The 21,524-nt window shown below is 39.0% G+C and overlaps 1 protein-coding gene across 1 annotated transcript in view; it reads left to right on the top strand.

Moving 5' to 3' along the window:
• Positions 1-10,234: 10,234 nt before the first annotated feature.
• The window catches only part of LOC149074119 (neuromedin-U receptor 2-like), a 149,969-nt gene continuing 138,679 nt past the window's right edge, over positions 10,235-21,524 (top strand). The window contains exon 1 of the mRNA XM_089246276.1: positions 10,235-11,264. Coding sequence (XP_089102402.1) covers positions 10,949-11,264 — 316 coding nt within the window. The 5' untranslated portion in view covers positions 10,235-10,948. The remainder of the gene's footprint in view (positions 11,265-21,524) is intronic.

Raw genomic sequence — 21,524 nt, 5'->3', positions numbered from 1 at the left:
GACCCATCTGTGGTACGTTTTTCCCACATGTATAAAAGGTGGTGAAAGCATCGCCATGAATCACTAGACAGCCCCCCCCCTTCTACTTGTTCTCAAAAACCAGATACTGTAGACACTGTAAAAAGTGTAAAAATGCAATGCTTAAAGAACAAAATGTTAGGGTATAGGTTATTCGTGGATTTTCCGTATTCGCGGTCACCACTGGAACGTAACCCCCCACAAATTCGGAGGGATGACTGTATACTGTGTTAATAAAGTATAAAAATTCATTTATGTGTGTGTGCGACCTTCGTCCTCCACTATTACTATTATTACGACGATAGCGGTGTGTTGCATCAAACATACCCAGTTAAACTGAATAAATTCACAAACTCATTAATAAAAGACATAATTCAATAACCCATGTTCGCCCATCTTCATTTAATGATGGTCCATCCGCTTTAGATTGAATTATTACATATTTCGTGTTACATCTATAGGGCTATGTATAAAATTACATGTCCTGATTGATTCATCATCGCCAACCAAAACGGCTGGAGTTAAACCAAATAGTTTTATTTCATGACGAAAAGACTCACTAAGGAGGGGTTTTTCAAATTTCGACACCTAAGTGGGTTAAGGGTGGGCATAAGGGGTTCAAATGTTACATACACGAATCACGCCGAGCCGAAACTGCTGGAGCTATATTTATGAAATTTGGTCAATAGTTTTATTTTGTGACGTAGACTCACTAAGAAGGGTTTTTCAAAATTTGACCCCTAAGGGGGTCATAAGAGGGGATTCATAGGTAACAGAGAAATCACACCGAGCCGAAAACCGCTGAATCTATAGTCATAAAATTTTGTCAGAACTTTTATTTTATTAAGTAAAGACCAACTAAGAAGGGGATTTTCGAAATTCGACCCCTGAAGGGGTCATAAGGGGGTTCATAGGTAATTTAGGGAAATCAGGCCAAGCCAAAACCGTTTAATCTATAGTCATGAAATTTAGTCAGAATTTTTATTTCATGATGTAAAGAGTAAGAAATGAAGGGTTTTTCGAAATTCGACACTTAAGGGGGTCATAAGGGGCGGGGGCTCAAACGTAAGATAAAAAGTACGCCAAGCCGAAACCTATGAAATTCCTGAAATTTGGGCTGTAGTTTTGTTTTATGAAGTGAGAACTAACTAAGAAAAGGTTTTTCCAAATTCAAACTCCCCCCCCCCCCTGAACGGGTAAGGGTTCAAAGATAACATTGAGAAATCATGACAAGCCGAAACCGCTGAAGCTACAAATATGAAATTTGCGTGTGTGTGGTCAGTAATTTCATTTCATCATGAAAAGACTCACTGAAGAAAAGTTTTTCTGGGCACCGTAACGACATTGTTTTACGCCAGCGTTTCTCAACCTATGGTCCGCGGACCAGAGGGGGTGTGCAAGGAAGACTTGATAAAATTATTCACCCGTTGTAATTGATATTAGTAATGTCTATATGTCATACTTAGGTTCACCATACATCATCGAGGAGAATGCAGAAAATTGCTATCCTGAATACGGGATATCACTAAATTTTGCCAACAATTACAATTGATTGCTTTAAATGCAATTTGATAATGACTGCTAAAATTGCTGAAGGAAGGGTGTGGAGAAATAAAGGGTAAATACAAATCTCAGCGTAGTAAGCAAAAATTTATTTCACGAAAAAAAAATTCAAATGATCTGATGATCATATTTCATTGAGGAAAATACGGTAAACTGGGATCTGAAGTAATAATACGTAAAATACGGGACATCGTCAATTGCCATCAAAAACATTGTCACAATCATCGATCGTAATTAAAATTCCAAAAACGTTGCGGACAAAAAGTTAAACCCGGCAAATACGTGAAATGAATAATTGTAATTTCTTTGCCGTACGATGTAGTTTATATTATGAAAACTCTGTGTACTCACGACTTTAGTAAAAATTACAAATTCAAATAATTATCAATGAAAAACCAGAACAAATGTATAAGAAAAATTTGAACAACGAAAACTACAGGAATTTCCCGTAATACGGGACACAAGTGGTCCGTCAAATTGTTTCAGACATTTTCCTGGTTTTCAAAATGGTTGAGAAACACTGTTTTACGACATATCTTGAGAGATTCATAACTCAAATAGGCGACAATGGTATCGGCTGTTAGCTATTTCAAAAACAAATCCGATGTGATACCCATTTGATTAAATCAGTACCTACCACTCAGTTCAAAGCACAAAGAACATACGTCAAAACTTGTGTGAGATATTTTTCCAGATATAAAGTGGTGGTCACATTAATGTTACTCGGCTGTGTGTGTGAATCAATTTCTGAGAAAGATTAACGCATACCTTTCGGGTGATCCATACGTAATGTAGTTTTCACCTCAGTCATATCCGATAAGCAGGAAAAACAACATCTTGGTATATTTGATAAGAATTCAGTGACAAATATCGGTGACATAAAAAATAATAGAGAAGTTCATGTTTCTTTAAGGGATAAAGAGACCGCAATTTTCGAAATAGGAAGCTTTTCCCGGAGATTTTCCATTTTGTTGCTCATCTTATTTCGATTTCCCGTGTGGATAAGCAAAACAATGTATAAAGGATTTTATCGTTGATGTACTGTATTTCTTTTGTGTTGCTGCTCCATGTAGAAATGGATAAAAGATACTTCCAAGAAACAAGGATAAGTGCCACCAAACGGACGAAATCTTATTGAAAGCGGATAAAACAAAACTAACATGACGGTGGTTTTTATTCATTTATTGTCTCTCTACCGAAAACGGTATAGTGAAAATGCTTTAAAAATGGAATGAACTTCCCTTCATGTTACATTATATGTTCATACCTCATCTTCTTAAGAGGCTTTTACATGTATTTTTAGGTTATTTTATTCCGGAACGATTTGAGTTTCATTTGTTTAAAAATGGATATCTTTTCGCTTTATGAGATTTGATGGAGGATTTGTTATTGCCCTTTTCTTTTTCCAACTGATCCATGTTTAATGGATTTCAATGGGATTGCTTTCGCGAGGTAAGAGTTCCATATGCGCGATAGGATTTTTTTGATAGCGTTTTAGATATCTACATTCGGAAATATAAGGTTTCTTGCATTGAAATGTTCCTATTTCGAAATTCCGCCTGCAGCAGTTCGCTGGCTTCAATTTAGACGAGAGAATTAGTAACCCTGTGGGTATATAGCCATTTAACTCTCATACCATATAATCTGACTCTACCGAGCGAAGGTATCCATTCGAGTTTATAATGTCCCGTTAAGGCATCCGACTACTTTTTATTTATTTATTTCACAAATACAAACCCATTAATACACAAATACCAATATATATATATAATATACAAATACCAATATATATATAATACACAAATACCAATACATATATAATACACAAATACCAATATATATGTAATACACAAATACCAATATATAATATAACACACAAATACTAATATATATAATACACAAAAATATGAGTATATGACACACATAATACAAACAAATACTTTGCGGCTTCAAGGGACTGAAAAGTTCTTCCAGCAGGCCTATAAGCAGGCAAGCCTTTCTTATGATAACTTTTAACGCCACTTTTCTATAAAATGCTACGGGAGTGAACTTTAATAACATTTTTTGATAGAATTTGTTTCCAAATGGTAAAAACAATAATAAATTTTCGACTACCTAAGTGTCATTGTCATGTCAAATTTTAAGCAAAATCCATGTAATATTTGAAACATGATTGCAAAACATTCTATGAATGAAGCATTTTGTTTTTTCACAGTACATATTGAGCTAGTGATGATTCAGGTCTGGCACCAAAATTTAAAGGATTGTATATTATGTTCATAAGTTACACCCAAATCTGTTGATGCACGTGTGAATGTTTTAAAATTTCATTCTACATATCATCTATAAAACACTGCAATTATATACATTAAAGTTCGATTTTGGTACAAAACCTCAACAATATATGGCGAAATACCATATTAAAATTTTGTAATATGATACAGTCAATAGATTTTTAGAAATTATGTCTCAAACCCAAGTAAAATGTCAAAAATAGCATTTTTCGTATATATAAACCACGTACAAATACAAATACAACGCCACAACAGGCAAAATGCCCAACGAGGTGGCTGAGAAAAACGTTTAAAGTTTTTAATTACAGTTTACTTTGTGTGTAAAAACAAAACACTATAGTGGACGTAACTTTGGTTCTAAACGTGATATGAACAAAACAATGCTTGTTTTGGAATTAAAAGAAACGGGGCTTTCATAAGAAATTAAAAAAAAATCGATATTTTCTTCCAAAATGACGTTCTTAAACGTAGTCGGATGCCTTAAATTAAACATTGAGCTGATACGAATCATAATATCAGCTCAATTCAATTATTCAATTAATCGCATTTGTCTTACAAGAGCACTAACAAAGACACTTTCGTCAAATCTAAAGAAACTTAATGCTATTATTATATTGACATGATGTGAATGAATGAAGGTGAAAAAACACTGATCATTATGTTGGACTGATTCTGCGCTGTCAGCAAATAAATGGAGGCCAACCTCTTGGCGCCAACAAGTGCTCAATTTCCAGACGCTGCTGCTGACATTTCAAAAATCGAAATTCCATTAAAACAACAACAAAAAAACCGAGTTTTCCCTCGTAAAAGTTTTAATTAAATCCACGCGAAAAACAAGAATATTTATTTAATCCACACACACTCAATTATTACGTTATTTATTTTTCTAAGTAATTTAATCTTGTTTTAAGTTCATCAACTGCAATTACAATCAACTGTAATGAGTTTCACTCCATTAAGAAATATCGATGGCGGATTCGACCGTGTGTAGAAAAAGGGGTTCCGGGATTGGATTTTTTTTGTGAGGTGTGGTTTGTGTTGCGCCATCTAAATTAACATCTATCATCTGTAACGCCACAAATACTTGCTTTGTGATCTCTGCATTCTATATTGAGTTATTCCAGCTTATTCCTCCCGCGCGTGATTTTTGTGCATTGTCACTTTTCACAGAGTTGCCCTTAGGGGAATGCGACAGGTGGGTTGCACCGGGAGGTCACCCGCGCTACGTGAGGCCCCGCGCTTTCATTAAATTATTGAAGAATAAATAATCACCAATCTTTAAATTATTTCTTGCATTAATTATGAATTTTCATTAATTCTTGATTTTTTTATACCGTTGATTATTGATTCCATGAATTCTTAGTTTTCATCACACAATTCCGGAATTATTTCTTTCATCAATTCTGAGTTCTTGTCATTTCTGTAATTTCTCTTTTCCCGTTAATTCTGAATATTTACCAATTTTGGGACTATCGCTTTCATTAGTTTCAAATTTTCATCAATATTCTTGTAGCGGCGCATGCGCTACCTTGGTCTTCGGCTATAAAACAAAGATCGTCACGATTCTAGACGCCTTCTAAACTAACCTAACCTTTTCGCTGGTCCGATGTTTTTTGTGGCATGTTTCTACAATTACAACAACCTAAATGCTTTTAACTTTGTTATATAATCGTTGTTAACAAATTCTGTTAGTTAAAATCGCTATTATTAAATTGATCAGTTTCATAGCCTTTTCTTTTATCTCTTGCACTTGATGCGATCCTCACGCACGTAAAAAAAGCCCTTCTGAGAATTTTCATTGGTGATGGAATTATTTCTTTCAATTATTTTAAATTCATCAAGAGTCTAAAATTTTCATTAGTTTCACGAATTTTTTCTCATTAGTTTAAACTTACCATCAGTGCTGAATTTTCATAAATTTTTATGCCATTTACATTTAAGTGCGTGTTTGAAATTTTTTGTATGGATATTTCTCAGCATTCCTGTATATTCTGAAATAATGGATGCCTCTCCCCCACACAAAGTATGTAAAATCAGGTCGGGGGGGGGGGGGATCGTAAAATTGTTGGAACGCACCTGGTCTCGCTATCGTTTTCGCACCGCGTCCCGTGCCTGGTGAGGGTGGCCCTGATTTTTTGATATGAGCTGAGTTAGGTGGTCTTGTTTGGTGTGCCATCTATTAAAGACCCCGGTGGCATTGGATACTATAAAATACCATCTAAGCGCCTCAATATTTGCATTTCACCTTTTACATTCTGTAATAAATTATCGCTGTTTATATTTCTCTCGAATTTTTTTTTTGCATTGTTAATTTTTTGATATGAGCTGAGTTAGGTGGTCTTGTTTTCTGCGCCATCTATAAAATACTGGTGTCATTAGATACTATAAAATGCCATCTAATCCCCGAAATATTTGCGTTACGTTTTTTGCATTCCGTAGTGCACTAGTTCTTAACGTGTGCGTCGCTAACCTTTGTCAGGGGTGTCGTGGCATGCCGGCGATATTGATGTGTTACTGTTCTCAGTGCTTTGAAGTGATTCTTCTATTGATGCAGAATATATTATATGTATGGAGGACTATTCTGGAGAGCCATGACTAGGGTAAGGGAGCCGTGGAGACCACAAAAGCTTGAGTCGACCTAGTCGACAGACCGGTGTTGGAAATGCTCATTAATGTGAAGTAAAGCTTAAATTGTGCTGGAGATCGGCTTTCCCCCGGGAACGCCGATTTTTCATCCCAAAATGCCTCTCGGCATACCATTTGGAAACCACGGCTTCATATCACTGATTTTTATTAGCCGAGTTCTAGGGGCAAGGTTGCCGTCGGACCAGCAACGGATGCCGCTAATGTTTGGTTATAAAACGGTATCGGGCGTAGTTATAAGGTAATTTCATCCAATTACATATTTTTTGTGCCATCGGAGTGACTGGGGATCGAACACGGCACCGGATAGGCATTTAAAATTTTAGTCCGATCCCAGAAGGTCCCGAGATCGTAAAACGTTTGAGATAACCTGCCATGTAAGGCAAGTTATCTCAAACGTTTTCAGAACATTCACAATTAATTAAACGGGATTAGAGAAATAAAATTCCTTTTTAGAGGGTGTGGGATAACTTTCAGGAAATTTAGGGTGCCACTTTAGTGGCTCGAGATACACGAAATTCACAAGAAAACCATGAATGTAGAAAGTTTCAGAATCCCTGCTTTAGGCTCATTCATACAACGGCTACCTAAAAGATTTAAGGTATCCGACTACGTTTAATTCGTAATTTTGGAACAAAATATATCGATTTATATTTTTTATGAAAGCCCCATTTTCGTGATTACAAAACAAGCCTTGTTTTGTTCATATGTGAAGCTTAGAACCCCGGAGTTACGTTCACTTAGTGTTGCGTTTTTACATACTAGTAATCGGTGGAAAAACCTCAAACGTATAGCTTTTACGAGGAATGCTATGTTTAACATTTTATTAGAGATTGAAACACGATTTATAAAAATCGGTTGATTGTATCATTACAAAATATCAATATCATATTCTGTCACACAGGGTGTCCTGTAAGTGCTAATCCTCCCTTAATCTCATCAACCGTCCGTCGTAGAGGTATGGCTCCAATTTATAAAATGCTTAAAAGGCGTTCACAAAATTACCCTGTATCAGTTTTGAGAGTGAAAAAACAGTGTAAAGAGTAATGGTGCAGATTTGGTACCAAAATTTTAAGGATTGTATGGTATGCTCATAAGTTACACCCAAAAAGATGTACGTGTGATTTATTTTTTTGTTATTTTATTCTACATATTTCGTATAAAACGCTGTAATTAGGAAAATATACAGGGTGATTCCATAATTCCCTTCGCCGAAGTTTACTGGTGAACCGTTGATCCTAGAGAGGCTTACTTCCAATTAGAAAAAGTATCTAAATAACGTGTAGACATCAGAGGGGCGTCATTCATATTGCACTTGATTTTTTATGACGAAATAAAAAAAATCTAAATTTTCATACGGTGGTCCCCCTGTCCTTTAACTTTCAATTGAAAAGTTGTTGCCCGGTATCTCCCGAGGCCAACAGGAAAAATTCCATGTTTCTAAGTGCAATATTCGCTAAGATATTTTAATTCAAAAATGGGAGAAACGTTATGAAAGAACCACAAAAACTAACGGGCAACACTTCTTTCCCTTATTTATGCCACCCTTCCTATTTTATGAATTCTAATATCTCAGCGAATATTGCACTTATAAACTTTTTTGTTGGCCTCAGAAAAGACGGCAACAACTTTCTAATCAAAAGTTAGAGCACAGGGGGATTGTATAAAAATTTATATTTCTTATTCTGCTATACACTGTATTTTCACTCTTAAAACTTGCACAGGAGAATTTTTGAACACCATTTGAGCATTTTTTCAAATTGAAACTATACCTCTACGACAGACGGTTGATGAGATAAAGGCCGCTTTGGCACTTACAGGACATCCTGTATATATTGAAGGAAAGACATTTTTTTTCCTGGATATTATACAGAGTTTTCAGGAAAGAAAGATCATTTAGTCCCCTCCGGAAATCGAACCCAATCCTCTTGTAATCCGTGTAAGCGAGCTACCCATATAGGACCTGCGACACTGCACACACACACAAGCAGGACCAATCTGTCGTTATAATTTAAGCATAGTGGCGCAATGCGCTGAAGTAGAGGCATACTAACCCCCCCCCCCGTCCCCACCATGTAGCCCCAGTAGCGACTCGTTATTGCCATATATTGTTAAGTTTTTGTACCAAAATCTTAGACTAGAAGCTTGACTGGTGTCAGGGCCCGGTACCGGGCCGTGGCCCAGCGGTTGAGAAACACTGGTCTATCACATACATGGTGATCCCATAATTCCCTTCGCACATTTTAACACTAATCCTAGAGGCCTTACTTCAAAATAGATAAAGCATCCAAATAACGTGTAAACATCAGAGACGTCATTCATATTGCAAGGGGTTGTATAGTTATTAAAATATAAAAAATAACTTTTTATACGGACACCCTGTCCTTAGGAACATGGATTTTTTTTTGTTGTTGGCCTCTCAGGAAAGACAGTGCAACAACTTTCTAACTGGGTTTTTGAGGACAGTGTGTCCGTATAAAAAGTTAATTTTTATATTTTAATAACTATCCAACCCCTTGCAATATATATGACGTCCCTGATGCATACACGTTATTTGGGTAATTTTTCTAATTGGTCATTTGATCATTTTTGTCGCACCACGGTCATTTTCTGCACACGAGGGCTAATTAGACCGGGACCTACAATTTATTGCCGATTCCGAACGGTAGGCTTGTTTTTCATACTCATCGAGAGGTTGGTGCGCTAACCCCTCGATTGGGGACTCACTGCGGTAGCAATTTTTGCTGCGGTTAAGTCGCGGTTTTTTGTTGTACCCCTGTGTCAGGAAAGTTTTCTGACAAGGACGAACTGGGTATCGAACTCGCGACACCTCTAAACAAATTCTTTGGTACTTTAGGCGAGCATCTTATCGACCGGGCTACCGCGCCCCTTTTTCTAATTGGAAGTAAGCCTCTCTAGCATCAACTTCACCAATAAACTTCGGCGAAGGAAATTATGGAATCACCCTGTACATTTTCCTAATTACAGCGTTTTATACGAAATATGTAGAATGAAATTTCAAAAAAAAAAAAAAAAATCACGTGCATCTTTTTGGGTGTAACTTATGAGCATAGCATACAATTCTTAAAATTTTATTACCAAACTTGCACCATTATTATCTAAACCTATTGTGAAGAAAACAAACAAAACATTTCATTCACATAGAATTTTTTGCAAACTTTTTGACATAAAAATGACTTTTTCATAGAAAATGGCAGAGGTAGTCCAAAATTTATTATTGTTTTCGCCGTTTTGTGACTTTTTCTATCAAAAAATGCTAATATCACTCCAGTACCATTTTATAAAAAAAAAAGTGATAAGGAGTTAGTCGGATGCGTGTGTGCCTCAAATGTTTTTCTTATAATATTTGACAGTTTGTACGTAAAAAAAATTTCATTCTGATAACGATCAATAATGTTAGCATAGATAGACGGAAGTGGGGGCTTCTGGTACATTGGTATCGGTATTTGGATCTCTTTATGTGACGAGAGGGTTCATTAATAGCTAAATAGTGAACACTTACTATAGAAAGATACCAACATTCAAAAATGTGGTGGGAAAAAAAACACAAAACTAAAAAGATCAGAATAAAAACCTCTACTTACGGGAGAGGAGAGAGAGAGCTGTCAGCCAATGAGAGAGCGTGTTTTCGTGCCGCCCATTCATGAGGTCTCTCGATCTCCCCCTATCCTATGTTCGATTCTCTGCGCTGTTTGTACTGCATCACTTTGGCAAAGAGACATCAGTCCGCTCGCGGGCGGCGTGAGACGCTGACACACCACGCGAAACTAAAACTCTGCCACAATCATCCTAATCGTACACTTCTTGTTATTTTTTATTGCTGAATTAATTTCTACATCGTCTCCTGGTCAGTTAGATATCGGACATTAACCATGGTGGACAACAAAAAACAGATGCAAATATTCTAAAAAAAAGGAACCCCAGCTGCATAGGAATTTTTTGCATGAATCATTAATGTTCTTGACTGTTGTGGAATTAATTCGTGCAAAATTAACAAGATCTTGATTGGATGTTGGATTTATCAATGCACTGTAACGTCTGGAAGCTAGTCTATACCATGGATGTTGAAAAGTATCCAGGCAGTGGATAATGTGTTCTATCAAGATAGCGCCGGTGTTTTGAACGATGGATCGTTTGAAGCACGTCACTTGACTGTTTGAGAAATTTTAAGAGAATGGGACTAAGCCTCCAGTCAAACTTTTAAATTGTAACTATAAATTTTTCCATCGGATACTTTTGTTGGTCACTGTGACTAATGGAGCTGGTCCGCTTGGATTTCGATTCTTTGAAACGGTTCAATTGATTTGATTAAAGTAAAGTATCATGGATCGAATATGCTAGAAATGACCATGGACATCGGTGAAATCGACATCGTGGGTTTTTAGAAGACACTCTAAATCGATTTCAGAATGGATGAATCCGTGACTCCTCCGTCCGATGTGTTATTCGCCTTGAATTCGACGGCGATGGTCAACAAGACAGCCGTGGCTTTTACGACGGACGCGACTGATATGGATCGTTATATGAGTCAGATGCTCGGACCAAAGAGGATGCCTTTGAACTGGCTCATTCCACTCACGGCTATTTACAGTATTATTTTTCTGACTGGTCTCGTCGGTAATATCTGCACTTGCTTGGTCATCGCCAAAAACCAATACATGCAGACGGCTACAAACTGCTATTTGTTCAACCTGGCCATTGCTGATATGCTGACACTTTTGTGTGGTAAGTACCACTCACAAATATAATTCAAAAATTGTTTCAGAATGTGCATTTGACATGTTATAATTTTTTTTCAATTTTTTTAACTACAAATATAGTTTTTGTTTCGAATTTATTGGTTCGACCAAAGTGGGCAATAGTAGAGACCAAGACGGAGGCCGGTAGAAGCTATATTACATCATAGAATCCCATAGGTTGGCCTAGAGCTAGTGGGCAATGGGGAAAAGTTTTTCTGTGAAGGGGGCGATGAGAATATGAAATTGGAAGACTCTAGGTTGGACATTGCACTTTATACAAATATTTTAACGAATATTCATATTATTGGACATCATCATTTTTCCGAAATGAATCGATCGATGACAAAACATCTGTTTATTGGCACAAATAAATCAATTTTGATCAGGCTAATAATTTTAAAGTTTTATAGGTTATGGTGACTCCTAAACGTAAGTATATTTGTATCTCATGCGATTTATTGCAACTTCACCCCAACTGTAAATTTTTGATTGATGACCTCAAGGATCCATCCCGTGCGCAACAGCGGAAGATGAGCATCAAAAAATATAGGTAAGATTTAGATTGTTTCGGTGTTAGCTCATAGAGAACTACATTTCAAATGTCTTCTATATGGTGTGTAGTAACTTTAAGCGCACACACACGCACGAACTGCTGGAACTTAAATATTTTTATCCAATATATATATATATATATATGACTGCTTTGACGACCAGTATACCAATCAAACAGATTTTTCCACTTTCTGGCATTAAGAATGTGGATTGGATACAAACAGGTTTTTCTACTTCTAGACAAAGACATAGATACGATGTTTTACCAATCAAACCGGTTTTTCTTCTTTGACTTTTGGACGTAAAGACGTAGATGTCTCTGTGCCATGGTTCTTCTGGTGAGTCTCACTACCTATTCGAAGATATTGGTTACTTCCAAAGTAAATTCTCTTTACCACACATCCCTCTCATATACTCTAATAACCACGTATTGGAGAATTTACCTCTGTTACCTGACTATTAAATATGCAGGTAAGTAGACATATTCTTAAACAAATTTAACGGAAAATTTCGATATTCTCCACAGAATTTATCATTGACGTATAAGAGTAGATACTAACAAATTTAAGAAAGAACAGAACGAAATTTAGTAAATTTCGATGTCAAGTACGAGTAGAAAGATGATCCTAAAGGATTCACGTCTATACATGCCTTCCTTCGATCGGTGAAACGGAGCCTCCTACAATCGATAGGCATCCACTATAGAAACCCAATTCGGCCAAAAATTCACACCCGCGCCACGTTTGTCTATCTCCTCCATCCACCGAAAGGTCATTGATTAAATAAATAAAAACTTTTTTGCGCAAAACTTCCATTAAGACTCACTCTCTCCAAGTATAAATAGTACGTATACCCGTCCGTAAATCACTTGCCCTATCTTTTATTTCTCAAGTACCCAACGCACATAAATATTTCATCAGCTTCTCGGAATTTGATAGGATTCATTTCGAGACTTTCGCCATACTTGGAATAATATTTATTCGACCCATATTAAAATTATATATTATATTAGCATATATGACAAAGATTGTGATGATAAAACTAAATTTGTTGGTCTGAATTAACTTAACTCTGGATTAACTGGGTTCACATGGATGTTGCCGGGTCATTTCTCGCAAACATAAATTTTTGGAGCCCCTGGTAGTGTTCTTGAGATATTGTCTTGTTTCAATTATATGCATAAATGTGACTACCAATATCCAGAGTCTAGACTCTTCGTGAAGTAGGTAGTGACTTTTTGGTCAATGTCTGAATTCTGGTCGATGTGCGAAGGGCCTCTTCAATACTGAGACTGCCAATATCGTGTTTGTCTCAGCTGCCAAAATATCCAGTTGCAGCCCTGCGAGTAACCATGCCAGTTAGGCCGGGATTACACTATAAACGTTTGATAAAAGTTATTTTATGAATCTTCAAAAATACAACCAATAGGAGTATCGGTTACTAGAATGTAACCAATAGGCTTATTGGTTGTTTTTCAAGTTTTGTAAAAGATCTTTTATCAAATTTTCATAGTGTAATCCCGTCCATAGCTAGCAAAAGAATAACCTAGAGAGTGTGGAAGCAAGCATGTAAGTGACCATAAGAGAGACATAGAGAGCAAGGCGTTAGGTCAGTGAGTGATTGAAAGAGGAACCTAGAGAATGAGGGTTCAAGTCAGTGGGAAAGGGTATGGGATCAACCTAGAGCGCCAATAATCACTGCAGTTAGACACCAAAAGAAATGTACAAGCATGTGAAAGATCAAAGAGTGACCTAGAGAGCAGTGCTGACTTGACGCATGGACCCACCCGGGCACCTCAAGAAAAAGGGGGGCCTCACAAAAATTATATCTGGTTAAAATGTTCAAGATTATGCATGTTAATTTGACCAGGCAAACCTCATAAAAATTATTTGGCCCGGGGGCCTTTGATGCTCTTAAGACAGCCCTGCTAGAAAGAGAATAACTAGGGCCGTAACTGGGGAAGGGGCAGCAAGCGAGTCTGGTGCCTTGGCCACTGGACAAGAGGGGGCTCGAAAATGCATGCTTGCCCGGCTGACAAAGTATCTAGTTGCGGCCCTGCCACCATTTGTTTGCCCAACTTTATAGTTAATTTTGAAATTATGTATGACTGAAAATTTACTGTTTTCGTAAGCACAGTGCAGTACATGATCAAGCTATGGCCCGTGGGCAAAATGTGGCTCTCGGAGTCATCTGATGTGGCCTGTGACGTCAAACTTAATTTTGTAAAACTGAACTAAGCGGCACATTTCCATATCATTTAAGTGAAGCACGGTGCAGTTCCACATAACTCGAGTGTCCCGTGCCGTACTCTCAGATCCACGGCACAGTTCCAGTTCACTTACGCGCAATACGGCACAGTTTCAGAACTTTTAAATGACCCGTGGCACATTTACAAATCACTTAAGTGACCCGCGAAGAAATTCCAGATACCTTAGGTGATCCGCGGCTCTTTTATAGCTCACTTAAGTGACTCGCTGTATATTTGCAGATCACCGCCGCACAATTCCAGATCACTCAAGCAGCCCGTGGCGCTATCCAAGATCACTTTCAATTAAGTGGCCCGATTTACGTTTTCAAATCAATGAAGTGGCCTGCACTCTCCAGAAGGTTAAACACCCTTGCAGTAAACAGTGTATTTCTATCGCTTCCCGCTTTTGTTTCACTTCACTTTTCAAATGGGTCAGTCAATTTTGGACACCCTGTATATTGGTGGTAATATATGTGCGTGGTAAAATCTTCTCACTTCTGGCTGCCCATGCTATCGAGATGCTGAAAACAGCTGCCACATGTTGTTAGACACCAAAAGTACATCAAAATAAGAGAGAACATCCCTTCTTCACACGCGCTGAAATAACTCAAACGGAGTAGAATTGTAAGGAGGGGGGAGGGGGTTCTTGATGTGGTGACGTCAGAAAAACGTCAGCTGACGACTGATTGTTTGACGAAACCGGTTTCAATCATACTTTTGTTTCCCATGTTTTTTTTCAAGTATTTAAGGAGAGTTTTTTCTAGAAAGTGTGTGTGTGTGGTGTGGCAGAGTTTTTTGTCTGACAATGTGTGTGTGGCGTCGCCCATGATTAATGGCCAACGATCCTAACCGCTGACGAGCTGCCAAGCAGCTGAATGGCCAGCACACGCCAGTCATGGAGTCTGAAGTGAGGGGGTGGTAGTATTTGTCCTGTGTACACTGAGGATCCCGGTCTAGCTGGCTCTAGTAACAAGGGATGACCGTTATGTGACAGTCACAGCGATGACATAAGACGGGTTCTTAACCTATGGGTAGTGATCCAGATTTGGGTCGCAGAGGATTTTGAAATGGGTCGTAAAAATCCACTAACAGAGCTAGGGTTTCTTAAGCTATTGAGTCACGACCCAAAGTTGATTTGCAGGGGCTTCCGAGATGGGCCGTAAAAATCCACTCGCAGCCACGGATTCTTGAGCTATTAGTCCTGACCCGAACCTGATTCACTGCGGCTTCCGAGACGAGTCGTAAAAATCCATCTACGGCCTAGACCTACGGGTCACGATCCAAATTTGTTTCGCAGGGACTTTCTAGATGAGTCGTACAGATCCACTTAGTCCTGTTATATATGAACAAATCGCATTACTGGTATATCACTAATTTCGAAAAACAAACAATCTCATGGGTCGCGAAGCTGATTTTGTTGGTGATTTTGGGTCGCTGCTGAAAAGGTTAGGAATCCCTGGTTTACTCTCTCGTCTTAGCAATCATTTACCTGTGGGTTACTTGCCTTAGGGGTCATTTACTCACGACTCTCTAACCCCAGTGATTATTTACTTGGCTTCACCACCCTGACGAACATTTACTTGCGGTTCTCTCGTCGTAGACATCATTTACGTCCGGCGCTCTTGCCTCAGTGATAATTTTCCTGTGACTTTGTCGCGCGCGTGAGGCTCTCTTCGGTGGGGATCACTGCTAGTGGCTCGTGATCTAGTTGCAACTCCCTCAAGCTAGTTGTCATTCAAGTGCGGTGCTGTATGGCTCTAGCAATCTCATTTATACGCTACTCCGTTAGCCTAGCAATATTTCACTAGCGACTGCGTCATAATAGCAATCGTTTACGTCATACATGCTCAACCTATGGCCCACGGGACAAATGTAGTAACGACCTAAAACCAAATTTTGTAAAAATTGACCGAATAATTCTTCACATGATATTGTTTGGTTTTCCCATTTTTATTTCTAGATCACTAGAGCGACACGCGGCACATTTCCAGATCACTGAAGGTACTCGCAGCACAATTCCGGATCACTTCAGTTGCCCGCGGTACATTTCAAGATCACTAAAGTGACCCGAAGCACATTTTCAGATCACTTAAGCTGCCCGCGGACATTTACAGATCACTTAATATGCACGTGACACATTTTATAGATAATCAAAAGGACTCGTGATATACTTTCCGATCACTTAAGCTGCCTGCAGCACATTTCTAGATCACTGAAGGAACTCGCGGCACATTTCCAGATCACTTAAGCGATAGGAAGCACATTTCTAGATTACTTAAATGACCCGAGACACGTTTCAGCTCATTTAAAGGTCCCCGACACGCTTCTAAACCGATGAAGTGGCCCGCACTCTCCAGAAGGTTGAGCACCCTTGGTTTACGTGTTGCTCTTTCGGCCTCTCAGTTATTCACTTGTCGCTAAGTTGCCCGAGCTATTGAGGCCAATGCGAGGGCTGTTTTTGTGGCAAACATCCATCAGCGGCTTAACCTATCAATGATTGACTTGTTGCTTCTTGGTGATCACTAATGCCATGGTTCTCTTGCTACAGCAATCATTTAGTTGCGACTCTCTCGCCTTTAACAATCATTCAATTACCACTTGATCTTTCTTACCATCATTTACCTGTCACTTTGTCTCCCCCAACGATTATTCACTCACCCTAAAGATTAATTCTGCATTTTCTTCTAAAAATAAATAATTCTGAAATCGTGGCACATTTGAAGAACTTTTGAGTGACTCGCAGGGCATTCAAATATCACCTAATTGACCTGGGGTACATTCTCATTTCAAGTTTTCCACGGCACAGACAAATTTCAATTAAGTGGCCCGCTCCATGGTTCCAGATCACTTAAGCAACCAGCGGCAGATTTACAGATTAGTGTCCCGTGACACGTTTTCAAACCAATGAAGTTACCCGTTCTCTCCAAAATGTTGAGCGCCCTTGGCTTATACGTTCAGACAGTCCTGAGCATAAGTTCATATGAGATACGCCATTGAAGGATAAGCTTTGCATATACTTGAAATCGAGATAAATTTTGCATCAGCAAGGATGCAAAACCTTTTCATTCTACGGACCATATACTGAAACTCGTATTTACAGGGTATTCGGTTCATGGACCGACAAACTAAGGAGGTTGTTACTAGGCATCAAGAGGAACAAAAATTGCAATGGAACATGGTGTCGCAAACCACGTTGAGAGGGTTAAGATCGCGAAAAACGCATACAGGTGCTGAGTCCGGAGGAGACGAAAGGTGGATGTCAGTTGATCGCTGAATGCGTTCGTGGGTTCGCTCACCGTATCTGACGTAAGCAGTGTCGCGAAACACATGCGATGAGGTAGGATCACGCGGTGCGGACGACGTAAATTAGCGCTATTGCGGTAGTAATCACGTGTAGCAATTGGTTGTCTGTTTCAATGAGTATCGTGTTGGCTGACTACACGAACGAGGAATACGCTGATATGTATCTGATTTACGGTCGAGCAGATTGCAATGGGCGATGAGGCGTTGTCCGCACCATACTACCTTCACCACGATCGATCGACTACTAGGGGACCTTACATCCAGCACGGCGTGATGCAGGGAAACGTACTGAGGAGGAGTACGCAATGCACGTACTCCTCAAATGGAAGAAACCGTGCTGCAACGGTTTGCCGATTACCCGTCGACAAGTACACGAGCGGTTGCAGCTGAACGCAATGCTCAGCACACGGTGGTCTGGAATGTTCTGCATTGTGAAAAGATGTACCCCTTCCACATCCAGAAGGTACAACTCCTAACCGAAGACGACTATCCCCGTCGTGAACAGTTCGTGAGCTGGGTGTTTGACGTCACCACACATTCTAATCCTCAATTTCTTGCCACTGTTTTATTTACTGATGAGGCCAGTTTAGCGCGAGAAGGCATTGTCAACACACATAATGCACACATGTGGGCGATGGATAATCCCCATGCCAGTATACCGTGGAAATCTCAACAGAGGTTTAGTGTCAACGTGTGGGCAGGAATACTCGGTGATTATCTCTTGGGGCCGTACGTGCTGCCCAAATACCTGAATGGAGCAACGTACCTTGTTTTTCTGCAACACGTAATCCCGGAATTGCTGCAAATGGCCGCAGTGCCATCTGCAGCCATTGCCGGCCGCAGTGCAGCGAGGCACGCGGTTCATGCATGATGGTTCCCCTGCACATTTTTTCCGTGAGGTACGTAATCACCTCGATGTTACATACCCCGCCCGATTGGACGTGCTGGACCCGTTGTTTGGCCTCCACCTTCGCCCGATCTCAATCCGTGTGACTTTTTCCTATGGGATCACTTTAAATCACTCGTTTATGCAACGCCTGTAGATACAGCGGAGGATCTCGTAGCGCGGATTTTCGTCGCTGTGGCAGACATCAAAAGCATGCCTGGTATCTTCGAGTGCGTCCGGGAATCGTTTCTATGTCGTTGTAGACTGTGCAATGACGTCAGCGGCCACCACTTTCAACAACTCTTGTAATAATTAATCAAATAAATATTTTTGTAGTTATTATTGCAATTTTTGTCGTTCCAGCGTGACGTCGAAACCTGTCACCCACTCAACGTGGTTTGCGACACCATGTTCTATTGCAATTTTTGTTCTTGATGTCTACTAACAACCCTCTGAGTTTGTCGGTCCATTAACAGAACACCTTGTATAGTGTGATTATATGAACCGTATTTTATGGGATATCCTCATAACGTCGACTGCCTTTAAAATGTCCCGTTTTCTCCTTATTTTCATTTTTCTTCATCATTCATTTCCTTATTCTTTTGGGTAAAATTTTCAATTGATAACTTTTTGGCCGTAATTGATAGCTTTACTTACCTTAGACTTTTTTTTCTATAATTGGCAATTTCACTTGCATTTGACAATTTTTTTGGCTATAATTGTCAACTTTACTCGCATTTGACACTTTTTCATAGCTGAAGAATTCCTGGCTGTAATTGGATTTGTACGACCAACCTCGGAAGTTCTTATGACCAAAGTTTCGGTCGTGACCCATAGCTAAGAATCTCTAGTCATTAGTGGATTTGAACCACCCATCCAAGAATCCCCTGCGAGTCAAGTTTGGGTCATGCCTTAGAGTTAAAAAAATCATAACTGTGAGCGACCTATCTAGGAAGGTTCTGCGAATCAAGTTTGGATGGTAACCCATAGCTCAAGAAGCCCTGACTATAAGTAGATTTGTACGACCCATCTCGGAAGCCCCTGCGACCCGAGTTTGAGTCGTGACCCATAGGAAATGCTTAACTTGATGGTATTTTAAACATGTTCTCCGTTAAAGCCGAAAGATATTGGCTTTAAATAACGATTTCCTGGAATGGAAAACGGACATTTCTGGAAATGGTTTCCGCACGGAAGCTGTTCATTGGATGTCGACCAAACTTCCGGTATTCGGTGAATAAACATTACCCTTGGGAACTCAATTGCTGCGGCTTATCCACGGGACATCCTTTTTTTATATGTCGTATCCCCATAGGAAGTAGCTCCTGACTGAATCCTGATTGAAACGGGAATACCCGGACCCCGGCAACGGAGAAGCAAAAGGAAACGTCATTTTTCCGTAAACTTATTTCCTTTTCCCTATGTATTATTTATTCTACAGCAATTTCTTGCTGTAAAAAAAACAAAAAAAACAAGAATTTGTCCCGTAAAAACCCCCCAAATTCTGCCGGAATAAGAATCTTCTCTGTGAGTACATAAAAAATATCCAAAGAACCATATTTCTACGACTAATAGTTTCGGAGAAACACGCGAAAAAAAAAATAATTCATGATGATACGGCGCAGGGAATCGGAATCAATACCTCCAAACTTCTTGAGTGTAATTTTATTGTTATGAGCAGGTGCGGATCCAGTATGATGTGTCGGGAGGGGCGAATTGTGTATGTGCTTCAAGTCATCCCATATTTTACGGGACAGGCAACTTTTCCCATATTATTCGGCTCTTGGGGGTGGGTGGGTGCGATTGCTCCCTTGGATCCATTCCTGAGCAAAGGCAGAAATCTTCAGATCCGAATGGCTCTGCACTCTTCTAAAGTTTGAACATCCCTCTCCGAGAGACTAGGCAATATCCCAGGCTTAGTGCGACGCCACTGGGAGCTGCGACGCACACCTTCATAACCACCGCCCTAGATCAAGACTGCCGTAAATACCGAATAATTAATCGCAATCTACTAGTTTCTTTTGAATGCCAATATCAAAATGAAAACCATATTAATTTTTGGTTGTACAAACTGGTTTTGTAAATTCCTTAATTCGGTAGGACAAAAAATATTTGAATGAAATTTGACAGATGTGGTGCCGAAGATCTTCTCATGATGGTAGAAATTTTATTTCTCGAGAAATTTCCACAAGAAGCAAGTTCCCAAAAGAAAAAAATAAATAAAAATAATGGATATTGCCTCAAGGAAGAAATTTTTTGACGTTTTTCCTCTAAAAAAAAAGATATGGCGGAAAGGAAAATGATTTTCATTTTTGTTCTAGAACCTTCTACGGTAGAGAGAATTCCAATTTTTTTTTTTGCTTCTGCTCATTTTATCTTCTTTTTAGAGCCTCGCGGGAATTTAGTTTTTGTTTTTGTTGTTCCAAAACTTTTCTATTCGTTGTTCGTAACCTTTTTCCCATCCCGCAACCCCAGTGCAAAGCAACTTACCTTCCCGCACCCGCTTGGATAATGCGTTTTCTGTCTTAGAAAATTTAGTTTTTTTCTGTAATCACACAATTACCATTAATTATTCATTAATTATGCCGTATATACTCATACTATTCCACGTATATAATTATTATACAGGGTGTCCCGTAAGTTATAGCACGGCCTTTATCTCATCAACCGTCCGTCGTAGAGGTTTGATTCCGATTTAAAAAATGCTCAACAGGCGTTCGAAAATTAACCTGCACCAGTTTTGGGAGTGAAAATACAGTGTGTCACACAATGAAGAATATACATTTTTATACGGTCCCTAACTTCCAATGAGAAAGTTGTTGCTCTGTCTCTCCTGATGTCAACAAAAAAAATTCTATGTTTCTAAATGCAATATTCACAGAGATATTCGAATTTGAAAAACGGCAGAGATATTAAATTCGAATGTCTCTGAAAATCTCTGTCCGGAGAAACAGGGCAACAACATTCTAATTGAAAGTTAGAGCACATGGAGACAGTATAAACATTTTGTGCCACACTGTATTTTACTCTCAAAACTGGTACAGGTTCATCTTTGAACGCCTTTTGAGCATTTTTTAAACTGGAATCATACCTCTACGACGGACGGTTGATAAGATAAAGACCGTGTTAGCACTTACAGAATACCCTGCCCATACATGCCGTATATACTTATTATTCACTTATTATAAAATACCGTTGTCGGCTATAGTTAATGTTTAATTTTGGCTTCTTTTTTATGAAAATTAATTAAAAAACAAAAC

This window comes from Pholcus phalangioides, unplaced genomic scaffold (assembly GCF_987345545.1).
Source record: "Pholcus phalangioides strain wild (caught in Gottingen) unplaced genomic scaffold, Ppha-v1.0 ptg000017l_1, whole genome shotgun sequence".
Taxonomy (NCBI): domain Eukaryota; kingdom Metazoa; phylum Arthropoda; class Arachnida; order Araneae; family Pholcidae; genus Pholcus; species Pholcus phalangioides.
Note: the sequence above shows the minus strand (reverse complement) of the source record. Positions and strands in the feature narration are given on the sequence as shown.